Source organism: Eubalaena glacialis, chromosome 5 (assembly GCF_028564815.1).
Source record: "Eubalaena glacialis isolate mEubGla1 chromosome 5, mEubGla1.1.hap2.+ XY, whole genome shotgun sequence".
Classification (NCBI taxonomy): Eukaryota; Metazoa; Chordata; class Mammalia; order Artiodactyla; family Balaenidae; genus Eubalaena; species Eubalaena glacialis.
This window is the reverse complement of record NC_083720.1, coordinates 43,449,072-43,467,853: the sequence shown is the minus strand read 5'-3', so window position 1 is coordinate 43,467,853 and position 18,782 is coordinate 43,449,072. Positions and strand designations below refer to the sequence as shown.

The window sequence follows — 18,782 nt, the reverse complement described above, 5'->3', positions numbered from 1 at the left end:
CCCTTAACAACATGGGGCACCAGTTCTATTGCACCCCATCTATGGAGTTTTGGAGAGAATCTAGAGGGGGGAGGGATTAAAAAAATTTTTTTATTGGAGTATAGTTGATTTACAATGTTGTTTTAGTTTCAGATGCACAGCAAAGTGAATCAGTTATACATATACATATATCCACTCTTGTTTAGGTTCTTTTCCCATATAGGCTATTACAGAGTATTGAGTAGAGTTCCTTGTGCTATACAGCAGGTTATTATTAGTTATCTATTTTATATATAGTAGTATGTATATGTCAATTCCAATCTCCCAATTTATCCCTCCCCACCCTTACCCCCTGGTAACCATGTTTGTTTTCTACATCTGTAACTCTATTTCTGTTTTGTAGATAAGTTCATTTGCACTGTTTTTTCTAGATTCCACATATAAGCTATATCATATGATATTTGTCTTTGTCTGACTTACTTCACTCAGTATGACAGTCTCTAGGTCCATCCATGTTGCTGCAAATTGCATTATTTTGTTCTTTTTTATGGCTGAGTAATATTCCATTGTATACATGCACCATATCTTCTTTACCCATTCCTCTGTTGATGGACACTTAGGTTGTTTCCATGTCCTGGTTATTGTAAATAGTGCTGCAATGAACATTGGGGTGCATGTATCTTTTTGAATTATGGTTTTCTCTGGATATATGCCCAGGAGTGGGATTGCTGGATCACCTGGTAACCCTATTTTTAGTTTTTTAAGGAACCTCCATACTGTTCTCCATAGTGGTTGTACCAATTTCCATTCCCACCAGCAGTGAGGAGGGTTCCCTTCTCTCCACACCTTAGAGATGGAAGGTATTAAAGAGAGGATCCCTGTGCTGTTTAATTTCCACTTGCTCCCACCCTAATTCTTGACTCTCCATCAATTTTCTATCCTTCCTTGTACTGCTCTTTATGTGAGAATCCCCTTTCTGTGCATGGCATCACCCAGTCTCCCTTGCTTCCCGGAGCTGTTGGGTTTGGCCGGGGGAGGACAGATAGGAGACTGAAGGGTGGAGGAGAGCATGGTCAGAGATCTACTGCCTTGGCTTCTTCTCCACTTCTGCCTGGTTCTAGCAGTGACCAGGCTCTTCTCCAGGTGTGCTTCCTGGAGGAGGGTCTTCTTCCGAGTCTTCCGCTCTCTGCTGCACTCAGCAACGAGTCTTGCCTCCTCTGCCCTTCAGACCTCGGGGTCGTGAAGGTTCTTGCCGTTGCTAGTGCTTGGATACCTCAACACCTCTACTTGGTTCTTTTACCCTTGCCTGCACTTCTGAATCCAGTTATTCCACTGAACTCTCCATAGGGAAATCCTATGTGTCTTGCTTCTCCCTTCTTGGACCCTGAGTGACATGTTCCCAGGACTGGGGGTCCTGACATGTTCACACTATGCTCCTGCTTCTAGGGGGAGAGAGAGGTGGGAGAGGCACTGTTTTTCCTGAGAATGAAATAAGGTACAAAGCTAAATGGACCCAGCATGGTACTGGTTACTAAGAAGACACAGAGTAAATGACAGCTGCTGGTATCATTAGGCATCGATTGATGATCTTTCAAGAAACAAGAAGGAAAACATGAGGACAGCGATACAGTCAGTTGATAAGCTAGGATAGCATTTCAATCCCCAATTTCAGTGCGATTATTATGTTGGCCAAGAAATGAATTGGATTTACTGGCCATTTTTTAATTCTACAAAGAGACTAATCTCCAAGGATGCTTTCTCCCCTCTTTTTATAGTTATCAAAGATAACTGCATAGATTATTGTACATTTTAGGCTATTGATGTCAAAAATCTGAAGGTTGGAGGGGGAGAAGAAGATTTCAATTGAGAATAATACATTCTTTCATTAAAAGTGTTCACCGGGAGCTAGCATTAAGACAGCCTGTAGCAAGAGATCATCACAGATGCCAGGTTCATAGAATATACAATATTTAGTCATCTGACAAAATATTATAAAAAATTAGATTATCTCAGAGAAAAATCATTCTGGCAACAGATTTATTTTGCATAGTGCAGACAAAATAAATGTGGTTTTGATTTTATATGAAATCAACCTACAGGGGTCACCTGTTGCTTTTGACTGACCATCAACAATCTCTCTTTTTCTAGACCTGGCACCTTTATTTTCCATATGATTTAGGTGGGACTGATTCTGTTTTTAGCTCTGGGGATGGGCATATGACATGGCCCGGCCAATGGGAACATCACATCCCCTTAGATGATCATTGATTACGGGGCATACTCATGACTCAAGCAGGACCAAGCAGAACGAAAGGGCTGTCATCCCCAGGTCTTTTGCTAGGACTATTGAGAAAGAGAAATATACGTATTTTTCCTGCTGAGGCTGCAAAATGCAAACCTGGAGCTGTTGGTGGCTGTCTTTGCCACAATGGCAGGTGCCTGCCTGAAAGTGAAGTCTTCACTGGGGAGAGGTGATCTGTGAGATGGGGAGAGATGAAATCCTGATGATAATGAATGAGAACCCAGATATGGCTCTAGAATTTTATGTGACTTCAGTGAATTCCCTCTTCTTGAGCCAGTTTGAGTTGGATTCTGTCAGTTGTAATCTCAAGAGTCTTGATTAATGCACAGGACGATCATAGGGCTTTTCTGTTGTGATCTCTTTCTCTCCACATGCAAAAATTGTATTTGAAAAGAACTTGTCACTGATTAATTCATCCCATTTTTTATTGAGCACATATTATGGCAGGCATTGTGTCCAGTCCTGGAATGTAAATACGATAGGACAAAACCTCCATCAGATAGACAGATGTAGAAATAGACATCATATAGGACCAGCTATATGGTGATGGCACTGCTGTGAAATGAGTGTGAAATAGGACAAGGACCTAGCATGATGATTAAAAAAGTAGACTCTGGAGCCAGACTGCCTAGGCCTACTGTGCCACTTACTATTTCTTGTGCCACTTGTACATTTCTTAACCTCTCTGTCTCTCTGTTTTCTCATCTGTGAAATGGGGAGAATAATTGTTGTGAAGACTGAGTGAGATGATACACGTGAAACACTTGAAATAGTGCTCAGTAAGTGTTCACTATTGCTACTGTGATTATGCACTAGTTCCCAGATGGTAAGGAAGACACATGAGGTCACCTGTGATTCCCCTTGTGCACAGGGGAAGAGGAATAGGAAGATTAGAGAAAAGGAAGTAACTTTTGAGCTGAGCTTTGAAAGGTGACCTGGCCAGGCAGAGAAGGACAGCAATGACATTATGAGCAAATGAAACTGTGTGCAAAGGTCCTGAGGCATGTAAGAGCAAGGCATCCTGGGACTGCATTTTCTTCAATTATAGGTTGCATGTGGGTGACTTTTGGAAATGTGACTATAAAAGTCAGCAGAGGCTAGATCCCAAAGGGTCTAATGTGCCTAGCTAAAGGCTGCTTGCATTAATATTAGGTAGGATAACATCTTTTGCAAATGACTGAATACCCACCTCAAAAGGGCTTAAGTGAAAATAGCATTTAATGGCAGCTATAACTGAAAAGTCCAAAGGAAGAGCTGGCTATTATAGATATGTCTAGATCAGGATCCAGGTGACGACTCCGAGTGCTATTTTTCTCCCTTTATCTCTGTTTTTTGACTTCATCTGTGTGTAGTTCTATTCTCATATGGTATTATGCTTTGTTATCATAAGATGTGTTAGAGTTTTACAGGCTCAAGTCCACTGGGAAAGAATGAGATTCTCTTTTACAGACGTACCAGCAAAGTCTCACGGTTCTGTTTGAGTCACCTGAATGAATTATTTTAGTGAGCAGAATGCTATGTCTGATTGATCAGGCCTGAGATTTACCAACTGCAAGAGTCAATTCTACTTAGAAGCTTAAAGAGTTAGCATGTAAAGGATGGTGGCCCTTCAGGAGGAAATTGGGTATGAATACCAGATAAAGGATATACATATCAGGTAGCAAAACCCAAATAAGTTCAAGACACATTTTATATTGTAGAGATTGGAGGGACATTGCTGGCTTCTAAGCTGTGGAGTGACATGACCATATGTGTAATTTAGAAGGATAGATCTAACCTAATGCGGAGAATGGATTGGAGTGTTGTGGCCATAGGAAAAGGCTCAGTTAAAAAGTTTTTACTAGCCTGGGGAAGAGATGATGAGTATATGAATGAAACTTTGGCATTGGGAATGGAAAGCTGCAATGACTCAGAAATGTACACACAGGAGCTAGAACCATAAACATTTACGCTGAACAAAATTCACTGGGGAAGGGAAGGAAGACATATAGAATATCTCTTCGGTTTTGGCTTTGGTGACATGGTGAGTAGTGATGCCATTCACTGAAAGTGGAACTACAGAAGGAGAGAGAGAGGAAGGTATAAAACAACAAATAGCTAATATCTAAAATGTATTTATGTCCATGATCTTTTTCATTGAGTGGCAGAGAAAAAGTATATTTAAAGTTTGTGCAATCTTTTTTTTCCCCACTACAAACAACATCATTCACAGTGATGAATGACCTGAGGATGCCCTTTTGCACACACAGATACAAGGAAATACACAGATTCTATAAATGTGTAACATAGGTACAAGCATGTTCACGTACACATAGTTTTGTATTAGCCTCACTTTGGTTAGTTTTGCCCTTTTCTTCTCAACTGCTTTTTTAAAAAAAAGAATTTATTTTTTAACATCTTTATTGGAGTAAAATTGCTTTACAATGGTGTGTTAGTTTCTGCTTTATAACAAAGTGAATCAGCTATACATATACATATATCCCCATAGCTCCTCCCTCTTGCATCTCCCTCCCATCCTCACTATCCCACCCCTCTAGGTGGTCACAAAGCACCAAGCTGATCTCCCTGTGCTATGCAGCTGCTTCCCACTAGCTATCTATTTTACATTTGGTAGTGTATATATGTCCATACCACTCGCTCACTTCATCCCAGATTACTCTTCCCCTCCTCGGTGTCCTCAAGTCCATTCTCTATGTCTGCGTCTTTATTCCTGTCTTGCCACTAGGTTCTTCAGAACCACTTTTAATTTTTTTTTAGATTCCATATATATGTGTTAGCATATGGTATTTGTTTTTCTCTTTCTGACTTACTTCACTCTGTATGACAGTCTCTAGGTCCATCCACCACACTACAAATAACTCAATTTCGTTTCTTTTTATGGCTGAGTAATATTCCATTGTATATATGAGCCACATCTTCTTTATCCATTCATCTCTCGATGGACACTTAGGTTGCTTCCATGTCCTGGTTATTGTAAATAGAGCTACAATGAACATTGTGGTACATGACTCTTTTTGAATTATGGTTTTCTCAGGGTATATGCCCAGTAGTGGGATTGCTGGGTCATGTGGTAGTTCTATTTTTAGTTTTTTAAGGAACCTCCATACTGTTCTCCATAGTGGCTGTATCAATTTACATTTCCACCAAGAGTGCAAGAGGGTTCCCTTTTCTCCACACCCTCTCCAGCATTTATTGTTTCTAGATTTTTTGATGATGGCCATTCTGACTGGAGTGAGGTGATACCTCATTGTAGTTTTGATTTGCATTTCTCTAATGATTAGTGATGTTGAGCATCCTTTCATGTGTTTGAAGGCAATCTGTAAATCTTCTTTGGAGAAATGTCTATTTAGGTCTTCTGCCCATATTTGGATTGGGCTGTTTGTTTTTTTGATATTGAGCTGCATGAGCTGCTTGTATATTTTAGAGATTAATCCTTTGTCAGTCGAATCATTTGCAAATATTTTCTCCCATTCTGAATGTTGTCTTTTCATCTTGTTTATGGTTTCTTTTGCTGTGCAAAAGCTTTTAAGTTTCATTAGGGCCCATTTGTTTATTTTTGGGTTTCTTTTCCATTTCTCTAGGAGGTGAGCCAAAAAGGATCTTGCTGTGATTTATGTCATGGAGTGTTCTGCCTATGTTTTCCTCTAAGAGTTTTATAGTGTCTGGCCTTACATGTAGGTCTTTAATCCGTTTTGAGTTTATTTTTGTGTATGGTGTTAGGGAGTTTTCTAATTTCATTTTTTTACATGTAGCTGTCCAGTTTTCCCAGCATCACTTATTGAAGAGGCTATCTTTTCTCCATTGTATATTCTTGCCTCCTTTATCAAAGATAAGGTGACCATATGTGCGTGGGTTTATCTCTGGGCTTTCTTTCCTGTTCCATTGATCTATATTTCTGTTTTTGTGCCAGTACCATACTGTCTTGATTACTGTAGCTTTGTAGTATAGTCTGAAGTCAGGGAACCTGATTCCTCCAGCTCCGTTTTTCTTTCTCAAGATTGCTTTGGCTATTCGTGGTCTTTTGTGTTTCCATAAAAATTGTGAATTTTCTTGTTCTAGTTCTGTGAAAAATGCCATTGGTAGCTTGATAGGGATTGCATTGAATCTGTAGATTGCTTTGGGTAGTAGAGTCATTTTCACAATGTTGATTCTTCCAATCCAAGAACATGGTATATCTCTCCATCAGTTTGTATCATCTATAATTTCTTTCATCAGTGTCTTATAGTTTTCTGCATACAGGTCTTTTGTCTCCTTAGGTAGGTTTATTCCTAGGTATTTTATTCTTTTTGTTGCAATAATAAATGGGAGTGTTTCCATAATTTCTCTTTCAGATTTTTCAACATTAGTGTATAGGAATGCAAGAGATTTCTGTGCATTAATTTTGTATCCTGCTACTTTACCAAATTCATTGATTAGCTCTAGTAGTTTTCTGGTAGCATCTTTAGGATTCTCTGTGTATAGTATCATGTCATCTACAAACAGTGACAGTTTTACTTCTTCTTTTCTGATTTGGATTCCTTTTATATCTTTTTATTCTCTGATTGCTGTAGCTAAAACTTCCAAAACTATGCTGAATAATAGTGGCAAGAGTGGACATCCTTGTCTTGTTCCTGATCTTAGAGGAAATGGTTTCATTATTTCACCATTGAGAACGATGTTGGCTGTGGGTTTGTCATATATGGCCTTTATTATGTTGAGGTAAGTTCCCTCTATGCCTACTTTCTGGAGGGTTTTTGTCATAAATGGGTGTTGAATTTTGTCAAAAGCTTTTCCTGCATCTGTTGAGATGATCATATGGTTTTTCCCCTTTAATTTGTTAATATGGTGTATTACATAGATTGATTTGCATATATTGAAGAATCCTTGCATTCCTGGGAAAAACCCCACTTGATGATGGTGTATGATCCTTTTAATGTGCTGTTGGATTCTGTTTGCTAGTATTTTGTTGAGGATTTTTGCATCTATGTTCATCAGTGATATTGGCCTGTAGTTTTCTTTTTTTGTGGCATCTTTGTCTGGTTTTGGTATCAGGGTGATAGTGGTCTCGTAGAATGAGTTTGGGAGTGTTCCTCCCTCTGCTATATTTTGGAAGAGTTTGAGAAGGACAGGTGTTAGCTCTTCTCTAAATGTTTGATAGAATTCTTCTGTGAAGCCATCTGGTCCTGGGCTTTTGTTTGTTGGAAGATTTTTAATGGCAGTCTCAATTTCAGTGCTTGTGATTGGTCTGTTTATATTTTCTATTTCTTCCTGGTTCAGTCTCAGAAGGTTGTGCTTTTTAAAGAATTTGTCCATTTCTTCCAGGTTGTCCATTTTATTGGCATATAGTTGCTTGCAGTAATCTCTCATGATCCTTTGTATTTCTAAAGTTTCAGTTGTTACTTCTCCTTTTTCATGTCTAATTCTATCGATTTGAGTCTTCTCCCTTTTTTTCTTGATGAGTCTGGCTAATGGTTTATCAATTTTGTTTTTCTTCTCAAAGAACCAGCTTTCAGTTTTATTGATCTTTGCTATTTTTTCCTTCATTTCTTTTTCATTTATTTCTGATCTGATCTTTATGATTTCTTTCCTTCTGCTAACTGGGTGTTTTTTGTTCTCATGTGCTTTTGACTAATGTGTTCTTTCTGTATTTTGTCAATCTTTGTAAGTGGCTTTAAATCCTTCTGGATCTGAAAACACGTTTTGTAATGAAATGCATTTAAGAGATAAGTAAGTAAACAACGTCCAAAAATGAATGCATTCAAGGTTCATGATCGGAAGAAAATTTAAATTACATAATACTCTTATGGGTTTTGACTGTCTGTAATGACTTCTCCATTTTCAGTTTCTCCAGCAAATCCCATAGCCTTCAAAGGGCCCATATTTTGTTTTTCCCCACATTAGCTTCTTCCATTGGGTGTTTTTTAAAATACTTTATAGTTTGGAATTCCAGGTTCAGATGCTATTTAGAGGTAGATGACTATCTCAAACACCTCTTCTCTCTGTTCTTTGTCTAATCTTTATTGCCCTTGGTCTCCCAGACACATGTCCTGACTCAGAAGGAGAGAAAAAAATGGATAATGCATGGTAGGCAGAGGAAGATGATGAAAGCAAGATAGATCTGCAAGATGGGAGAAGGAAGTATTGGCCTTATGTACAGCTGCTTGATCATTGTAAATTTCACCCTTGACAATAGTAGCACCCAGCTTTGGAACACACAGGGGTTTCACACTTTCTCATGAATAAAGTCCCCAATCCTCAGGTAGATATTTGAGACTTTTGAAATATGGCCTATGGATTCTTCTTTTTGGTCTCTGCTCTCACTTTCATGCTTTGTCCCCATTGTTCCCTCTGTTGGAAGTGCCCTTCCTCCATTTTGGCCCCTCCACTTCTTATCTGTCACTGTAGGCCAAGGGGGCAGAGATTTCCCTAGTTGTTTTCTCTTACATCCCAGTTTTGGAGTTAACATGTTCCCCTCAGCATTCCTTCTAAAATATTTTGTCTTTATCTCCAGTTTAGCACTTAGCATATTTCAGCATGTTTATTTCCAGAATTCTAGGTATTTTGTGTGTGTGCATGTCATTTCCTTTCTTATGTCCTTAGAAATTTGATGGCAGGGGCTGCTCTATATTCAACTTGGTGTTGTTGCTCTGCCTTCACAGAACCCAATGTGATGATTCACACATAGGAGGCATTAAATGATATTTATTAAATGAAAGAGCAAAGAGAGGAATACATGGAAGGAGGGTCAGATGATGCCAAAAAGGAGGGAGGAAGAGAACACCATTACTATCAGCCAAGGGAGTGTGGGTGAGAGTATCATGGGTGAGATTAACTGAGGAATTGCAGTTCAGTGGCGAACAAGGTGTTGACACTAAGAGAAAGTGGAACTAAGGTATGTGTGAAACTTTGAAGAGACAGCTATTTGCTCAGATATTTGGTCACACCCTCTTCTCCTCCTGTTCACTCCTCCATCAACTTATTCATAAATCAATGGTCATATGCTTTGCTTTATTTGAATTTAATACTTGGGAAATCCATGAGAAATAATGTCTTGCTATAATGTAAAGTAGTGCCTTTATCTGTGAGAAAGCTAAGAGGACAAATATATGTCCTGGGAAACCATCACAATAAAGAATTTAGGAGAATGATCTACTGACTGGTCTCTGTAACTTGTTTCTCTTCATTTTCATTACCCCTCCCAGGGTATCTCTAGATTTTTCACCCATTCCTGATTGCAAATACCAATGGTGTTTGAGGATGAGATGGGGAGAATGCAGCTTCTGAATTCCTTGTTTTATCTGCATACCTCCCACCTACTTAATAATATACACTTAGCACACATAATGTCCTTCCATGTGTAAAATCTTCTCTGCCCCCCATCCCCAGGAACAGATGCCTCCAGCATCCAGTCAATTTATTTGCCATGGTGCTCATCACACTGAACTGTGAGAGTGTGCTCATCACACATTAGCCTGTATGAAGGTGAAGATATTGTTTTAAATTATTAAATCTGACCCAGCATCAGAGTGTCTGGCTCATATGGGCTCATTAAAGAGTTGTTGAGTGAATATATACAAGCATGAAGGAATGAATAATACAGTAAAATAATCACTTCTCTTTAGCTTGCTTGAAATTACTTGGCTTCTCTTACCTTTGGGTTTTTACTTTTTGAGAATTGTCAAGGACTTTGGGATGTTATGACTCTATTAAGTAACAGGCAAAAATGTAATTTTATGAAGATTTAATGATATAATATCATTGCCAGTTGGTTTTAGCACTCAGGGAATTTAATAGAAAATTTGTAACATTGTCTTTAATTTGTTTAAATATTTATGAACATCGTTTTTGAGAAAACATATCTGGGGTTATTGTTTTATAGAATTCATTTTGGTGTGGTTTCAATGGTTTGGTGGTTCAACCTGTTTTAATAAATTCTGCTAGAACTGTCTGTAAATTCTCTGGAATATGAGTGGGTGTCTTTTTGGATCTCATTTCTGCTTGTCCCACCTTCCAGGGCCCCAGATTAAATCAATGTGTCTGCCACAAGGATCTTGGGACATTCAGACCAGCAGTCCTCATCAGAGCTCGTCATCTTCTGATATGGAATCTAGATAATCTGTGTCAACATATAGGAGAAATCCAGAGAACAAGCTGTCTGCCCAACCTGGGTCTGAGAAGAGGCCATTCTGGTCAGTGAAGAAGATCTCCAGCCAGACTTCATCTTCTGGCTGCAGATAGATGACTGTGGACCCTGAAGCCACGTCATGGTTTCCTGTGTTGGCGTCAAAGGTCTTTATCCGGTACTGCCCATTGTGTACCAGCCCAATTGCCAGATGCTTATTTGCCAATGTGATATCATAAGAAAAGTAATAGATCCCTGGGAAAGCACAGATGAACTTCCCTGTTGCAGGGTTGTAGTGCTCTCCCTCATTGAAGAGGACCTTGTTAAATATAATTGGTAACCTTTCTTCTGGGTAGCTGGTTGTGATGCCAACAGAAAAGGCAGATTTGAGCACGATGCTTCCACATCTACAAACACCAGGCAGCCCTGAGTCCCCTTGCTCTCCTCTGTCTCCCTTTGGTCCAGGAGGCCCAACAGGACCTACTTCTCCTTTCTCTCCCTCAGGTCCCATGGGTCCTTTCTTCCCAGTCTCTCCTTGGTCCCCTTTCTCTCCAGCAAGGCCCAGTGGTCCAGTCTTACCTCTCAAACCTTCAAAAAGAGTTTATAGTTTAATTAACAGTTTCTGTAAATATAGAGTCACAAACAACATGCCCACATACCCTAAATATTTTTTCTCAGTCAACTTTCAACAGTATACTACTACATAATTAATATTTAAATAAATCACTGATGCACTAAAATGGAAATAGAAAAATTTCATCAAAATGTCAAGAACATTTTCCTGAATATGTAAGAAATCATTTTAAACCTGATTAATTTAAAATAAGTAACCATCATTTTGATGACAGGTTACCTGCTGCTAAATTAGACACATATAGATACTTATCTCTATAGGAGGAATTCAAGGAGGATGATATTATTCCCCAGAGTGAGGTCATGGGGGCAGACAGAACAAGATGAATCCTTAGAGGCTACTTAGTCTTATGCACCATTCTACTTCTATCAGGATTATTAATATTGGGGTGGCCAAAAAGTTTTGTTTGGGGTTGGAAAAAAACACGAACGAACTTTTTGGCCAATCCAATAAAAAGTTAATCAAAGTGAGATTAGCTCATATTTATTGAACATTTACAATGTATCAGGGTCAATGCTTTAGGTGCATGCATTATCTTCTTTAAGCCCTGCAACAACTTTATGAACTAAGAATTATTATTACTTCCGCTGTAGATGAGAAAACTGAACCATGGAGAAATTAGTTTGCTCAAGGAAACAGAGCTAGGGAGTGATGGAGCTGTGATCTGAACTCATGCCTGCCTGGCTCTGGCATCTGAACATCTGGTGCAGCGGCCAGAGTGTCATTTGTAAAGTGCACCACCGTAAGGGCTCTTCAATATGTCACGATAACCAAACAACAGTGACTGTCACCACTGTGCAGGAGTTCTTTTTTGGAGGAGAAAACTGAATTCCAGAGGGGTGAAGAAACTTGCTTCAGTAGCAAGACTAGGACTGGAATCCAAGTCTTACCCTAATGAGGTTTCTCCTTCATCAAAATGCCTCTTACTTTTGGGGCTGAAATAAAAAACCTTTAATTCTTTTTGGCTCTGCAGCTAAATGGTTGTATTATTTTAGGCAAGTCCTTTACTTTCTCTGGGTCTCCATATTTGTAGAAAATACATAAGGGCTGTGAAAGGATTTCAACAAATTCAAAATCATCATACTGGAATATTTTCTGTTTGTTCAGATATTTATATCTACAGGTCAACCATAGGCTAAATGTAGAGAAATTGTGATCATGGGTTGAAAGTGATAAGCAAAATCTATTTAATTTTTAAACCTTATATGTAATAACAGTGACTTAAAAGTATAAAAAATGTCATTCAATTTTATGGCCAAATCCATTCCATAAATTTTTTCTTGAAAAGTATCCAAATGATTGGTAATTTGTAATGCACTTTTGTAGTCAGGGAAAGCATATTGTTGTTATATTGTGTACTTTTACTCTTAACTATGTATTTGTTCTCAGGAACTTTTATTAAGCTAAACCTTTTATCTTGATAGTGCTTTGATATCATTTATTTGAATATTACACATACATCAATGTATGAGTTTGATCATTATTCAGTTATTTGGCAAATTTAGCAATGAAGTGTTCTGGATAATACAAGTTTCAGGAGAATTAAAGCTTTACCCTTAAAACATCAAGTATTTTGCTTCAGTAATTTTAGAAAGAGGTTGTGTAATAATTTATGAGGCATAGAAAATGCTAATAATGAATGTAACCCTTTTTTGGTGACTAGGATCAGCGTTGTTACTGGTCATAGGACCATCCTCCAGCTCTAGATGACTTTTGTTATTAAGTCGAAATTCCACTAGCCCCAGCCAGAACAAACTGGTATTTATTTCTGGAAATAAGGCCATAGTAGTCTAATCTTTCAATGTTTGTTTCTTTTTGGTAGAAATGAAATATGAATACTATTTTACTGTTAAATTAACTTTCGAATCAAGGACTACAACTTATACATTGTTATTTTATTTTCAATAGGAGCTAACTTTTGCTGTCTTCATCAGTGACTGATGCATCAATAAAAAAACATTTTGGCATCAGTAACAATTTCTGCCATTAAATTTCATTATGTACTGAAATTTCTTTGCCTCTATAACTTTGGGCAAGTCACTTATTGTCTTAGTTTCAAATGCCTCATTTGTACTATGAAGAAATTGGATCTAAGTTCACTCTAAAGCCATTGGGAAAGTAGTAAACAGTGACTCAGCAGACTTGACAAGCCCTAATTCAGCCATGTATTAGTTAGGTGACTGTGAAGAAGGGGCTTTACCTCTCTGACTTTAGTTTCCCAGTCCTTGAAATGAAGGTGTTGGACTAGATTGCTTGAGGTTTCATCCTCTTGAAAATTCTTTGAGACCAAACCATAAATACTAAGATGCAATTTTACAATGCTAGCCGTGAAAAGATCTTTATAATCTCAGCACTTGGATCTCTATAGCTATTTAATATTTTGAACTGCTGGGAGTTAGATAATCAGGGACTAGTGGTAATAATTTACAGTAATTCTTTCTGTTTGCATGAAGGATTTACCCTTGTGATAAAAGCCAATTAATGAAGAATGGAATGAAGGGATAAATCATTCCCCCTCCCTATTCAGTCAGACATAGGCTGGGTAGAGAGGAGAATTATGGAGTGTTAGTCTATGCTTAGATACTGAAGCTTAGAGAGAAAGAATTTCTTCTTAGTTCTCCACAAAACAAGCTTACAAGGATTTTTTTCTTCAGTGCCATTTCTTTTTTCCATCCATCCATCCATCCATCCATCATATATGTATGTGTGCATGCATACATTTATCTAAACCATCTAATACTGATTGGTCATCCACTACATGCCAGGCACTGTTCCGAGGGCTGAATGCCATTGACATGAATGACACCTGTCCTACCCTCAAGTTAGCTGTTATGACATATGTTGTGATCTGCAAATATGGGCCATAGCTAAGTTCATGAATATCTGAAGTCATATAATGAAATAGAATAATCTGTTCATGAGGTGGTTCTAGTGTTATCTGAAGATATTTATATGGATGTGCATTCACATTAAATTAAATTTTAAAAATATGCTACCACAATAATTGCTATAGACCAGTGAGGGAGACAGATATTTTTACAGAAAATTGATAATTCAGTATAATAAACTCTGTATTTGTAATTTAGAGTAAGGAAGTTGGAGAAGACATATATGGTATTAAAGGGGAAACAGGAAGCAGAAGCTTCCAGCCAAGTTGTGTCCACTTCCAGCCACATTAAAAGCTAATTCTCAAAGCCACAGGACTCTGTTCTTATTGTTTGTCAATGAGGTGTGCTTCTCTTCATTGACCACAAAGGCATTCTTACCTTTCTTAGCTGTCGTATATCCTTACTTGTGTGTAAGTATCAATATATATTGGATTTAAATAACTAAGGTTGGGAAAGTCTTTTTTACTTTTGAATCTCAATTTCATCATTTGTAACATTATTATTATTGATTGTAATTTTAGCTAATAAGGTTATGGCTGAAATTAAGTACTAAATGTAAAATTGCTGACACCCAGTAAGTTCTTAACTAATGGTGATGTTGGTGATGATGATGATGATGATAGCGACATATTGTAATCATGTGTTTCCACATTGGCCTCCCCCACCTAAATGTTTGTTTATCAAGGCAGGGACAACGTCTTGTTCATGTTTGCATTCCCTAGATCAGTGTTCTCAACTGGGGGCAATTAAACACTGCCCACCAAGGGAAAGTTGGCAATGCCATAAGACATTTTCGTTGTCACAATTGGTGGGGGATGTTACTGACATCAAATGGGATGCTGCTAAATGTCATTCAATGCACCAGATAGCCATCCCACAGTTAATAATTATTTGGACCCAAATATCATCAGTGTGGAGGTTGAGAAACACTGGTTTAGAACAATACTGGAGAGCAAGAGGTGCACAAAAAAATTTGTTGAATGAAAAATGCATGAATGGATGGATGAATGAATGGATTGATGAATATGGGGGATAGCTGATCTCATATATGGTTAAAATTGTAGCAATTATGAACATTCAATTTGCTCTGAATACATATCCATATACATATCTTTAAATAACACTAGAACTACCTCATGAAATGGATAGCTCATTTCTAGTTTATTCTATGGCTTTGGATATTCACAAATTTAGCTAAGACTAATATTGGCAGATCACAATGTAATAAATAATAACAGCAAACATTTACGGAATGCTTACTACATGGCACTTATTCTATTGAGTACTTTACATGTATTATCTTCCTTAATCTTCACAATGACACTTACTACCCCCAGCATACAAATGAGGAAACCGAGGCTCAAAGAGGTTTTTTCCTCAAGGATGCTAAGTTAGTAATTGAAGATGTCATGTCTTTCTGACTCCAGTGAATGTTTCTGTGACTGCTACATTATTGCTTCTAGACACAGTAAACTAAAAGGACCAGTAATATCTAACTATGATCCTGGTGTTATTATAGGATTTCAAACATATTCATGATCATGGTACAGCAGTAAGAGTGTTCATATGTGTTCATATGAGTGTTCATAAAGGCTACCAAATAGAGCCTTTGAAAGATGTAAGCTCCAAATGAAAAGTTCTTTATCTGATGTTGAAAATTTACCTGAAGATACTTTATCTAGTGTTGATTAAGGGTCATAGATTCAGTAGTTGCTTATTTGCCAAATATTTTCTGCATGATAAATTCAGCAATGAATTGGTATCTAATCTTCTGAATATATATTATGATATTGTTTCATATAACACCAGTAAATCACGTGCAATGACTAGATAGAGATGTATTTCTTAGATCTACTGATTTTTTCTTCCTGTCTTTTGTTCCACATTTTACACTCAGAAACTTGTTTTCAAAGATTGATTCCATCCAAATCTTCCTCTTTTAGGGTTAACACAACCTTACTAGAATTTCAATTCGGTTTACTTTGAAGGATTGCAGAATCTGGCAAGCTTCATGGGCCAACTTGTGGGGAAAAAAGTGAAAATTACTGAAAGAGTAGGACACAATTGTGTTGCTGTAAAGAGCAATAATACATCTATATTTCAGCTGCTACAGGACAGGTGGGAGAGTGTTGAACTAGGAAAGGTAGGCTATACAGTATTATTGTCAATTTCCTTTGTGACAAGTAAGTCTTTTGTGTCTTTGTTAAGGATATGAGTGCAGAGCAGGATGGCCCCTGTGCTTTTGGCTCCTAGTTCCTGCCTCTCCTTCATCTCTCCATCTCCTCCCCATCCATCTGTCTGTCTATCCATCCATGCTCTCTCGCATGCAGCCATTGCCCACTGGCTGTACCAGCCCAGAGGTCACAGACATCAGATGTTCCAGATGACTCCAACTCTGCCAGTCACTAGACATGCACTTCCATCTTCAGTAATTCATTTAATCATGCTACCGCTCTGTGTTCTCATGTATAAAACGTGATTACGTCCCCTTGAAAGAGGTGTCATTACGATGCAGTGAGAATGCAGGTAGAGGGTTTAGAGCAGTATCTGAAGCATAGTGAGGACTCAGTAAATTGTTACGATTAATGAAGGTGAAGTTGAGAAGGATTTAAAGGGCAATTCTCATTAGAAAAAGCAACAAAACAAGGGAGTGATTTTCAGGTGGGGGTGACAGAGGGGTTTTTTAATGGAACTTCATTCATTACCTGCAGCCCCTTTTTCACCTTTCTCTCCTTTCCTGCCGTCTCTACCATCTCGTCCTGGAAGGCCGATCCGACCATGGGGCCCAGGGGAGCCATTTGCTCCAGGGGGGCCTGGAGGTCCAGGTAAGCCAGGAATGCTACAGATATATCTTGGGGAGTAGCTGTCTCCTTTGAACTGATTACCCCGAGGTTGTCCACTCGCACAAATGGCAAAACTTGTAACATAGAGCAAGACAAACATCTTTGGCTCTGGAAGAGAAACACACGGACATAAATGCACCCTCTTAGGTGGGGTTTTTGGCATAACTGAACGTGAGAATGGACATTTGCAACAATTCACCCCAGGGCTCACCTCTCCATGTGTGTCTAAATACCCTGTTTGCCCTCATAATTCCATTGAAAATTATTAGCACTTTATTGATACAGAGTTCTCAGTGCCCCACACACGGGTTGGTGGAGATGAAGTCGGTGAAGATTTTAAAAATTCCAGAATAAATCACTTTGTTGCATTTTCTTTTCTGCAGGAATCAATGGTGGACTTTGAAAAACAATGTTTTGTTTTTGCAAAAGTACACATTTTTAAAAAGAAAATTAGTGATGCAAATGAATAAGATAAACATTAAAGTTATTCTCACCACTCACAGATAATTACTCTTTACATTTTGACGTATACATCCTTCTGGTGTTTTCTTTCTATGCTATGAAGAAAAGTGATGTTATGACATTCCTGCAAGTCTTTAACTTTTTTTCACTTAACAATATGTCATGAGCATCTTCCCATGTCAAAAATTATTCATAACATTAAAAAAATTGTTGCATTTGCCTCTACTATCCTTTATGTACAACATTCCCCATTATAGACGTTTGCTTCCAGTTTTCTCCTAGTATAAACACCATGGTAGATAGATATCTTTATATCTAATCTTTGCATGCTTCCACAGTTGTTTTCTTAGAATTTATAGGCTTTTTAAAGCAAGAGAAAGGAAGTGACATTTTCAGGAAAATCATGTTTTTCATTTGATAATCATGTGTAATGTCAATTAGTGTTAATTGGAGTACTGTGCATGTCCTGAGTGGAGGTGTCTCAAACTTTAATAAAATCTGCAGGATATAATGCCGTACTGTCCCATTAAGCTGTTAGCACTGGGACTCAATTAAAGGGCTGAGTGAAATTAAATCACGCATGTTGCCACATGGTCCGAGTGAAGCAGGCAACAGATCTCTTCAGCTCTGATCTAATGGGATTTGGTTTTTCCCTCCACAAAGCCTGGCCGCTGAGGATGATGGATCTTTTATTAGCATCACATTTGGCATATAGGCTGAGGGGTGCATAGTGTAGGCTTGGGACACTTGATTTTCTAGGCTAATGTCTTAGAGCTATCAGCATCTTGGGTGGGAGTATACATGTGATTCTGGGAGGGTATAAATGAGCAGTTTTTGCACGGTTGGACCTATACTTTAATAAGAAATCTGTGGAAACAACCTGAAAGTCTATCGACAGATGAATGGATAAAGAATATGTGGTATATATATATGCATACACACACACACACAAACACAGTGGAATATTAGCCATAAAAAAGAATGAAATAATGCCATTTGCAGCAACATGGATGGACCTAGAGATTATCATACTATGCAAAGTAAGTCAGAAAGAGAAAGATATGATACCATATCAAATACCATATGATATCACTTATATGTGGAATCTAAAATATGATACAAATCAACATATCTACGGAACGAAAACAGACTCACAGATATAGAGGACAGACTTGCGACTGCCAAGGGAGAGGGTGTAGGGGAGGGAAGGATTGGGAGTTTGGGATTAACAGAGGCAAACTATTATATATAGGATGGATAAATAACAAGGTCCTACTGTATAGCACAGGGAACTATACTCAATGTCCTTTGACAAACCATTATGGAAAATAATGTGAAAAAGAATGTATATATATGTCACTTTGCTGTACAGAAGACATTAACACAACATTGTAAATCAACTATACATCAATAAAATAAAAAAAAAGAAATCTGTACAATGTTTGATGTATATGCCTGGTGTATACTTGTCAAAAGGAAATAATCATAACATGTGGGACAAGCAGTTGGATAAAGTTTCTTTTTTTTTGACAGCCACATCAGAAAATTAATCAGCACACTGTACCACTTTTAC

General features: G+C 38.0%; 1 protein-coding gene across 1 annotated transcript in view; it reads right to left on the bottom strand.

Annotated features, from left to right (window-relative positions):
- Nucleotides 1-10,127: 10,127 nt before the first annotated feature.
- Nucleotides 10,128-18,782, bottom strand: part of C1QTNF7 (C1q and TNF related 7) — a 90,168-nt gene continuing 81,513 nt past the window's right edge. Inside the window, exons 2-3 of the mRNA XM_061191252.1 lie at nucleotides 16,610-16,855; nucleotides 10,128-10,970 (exon numbers count right to left, since the gene is read on the bottom strand). Of these exons, the coding sequence (XP_061047235.1) occupies nucleotides 10,339-10,970; nucleotides 16,610-16,847 (870 nt within the window). The 5' untranslated portion in view covers nucleotides 16,848-16,855 and the 3' untranslated portion in view covers nucleotides 10,128-10,338. The remainder of the gene's footprint in view (nucleotides 10,971-16,609; nucleotides 16,856-18,782) is intronic.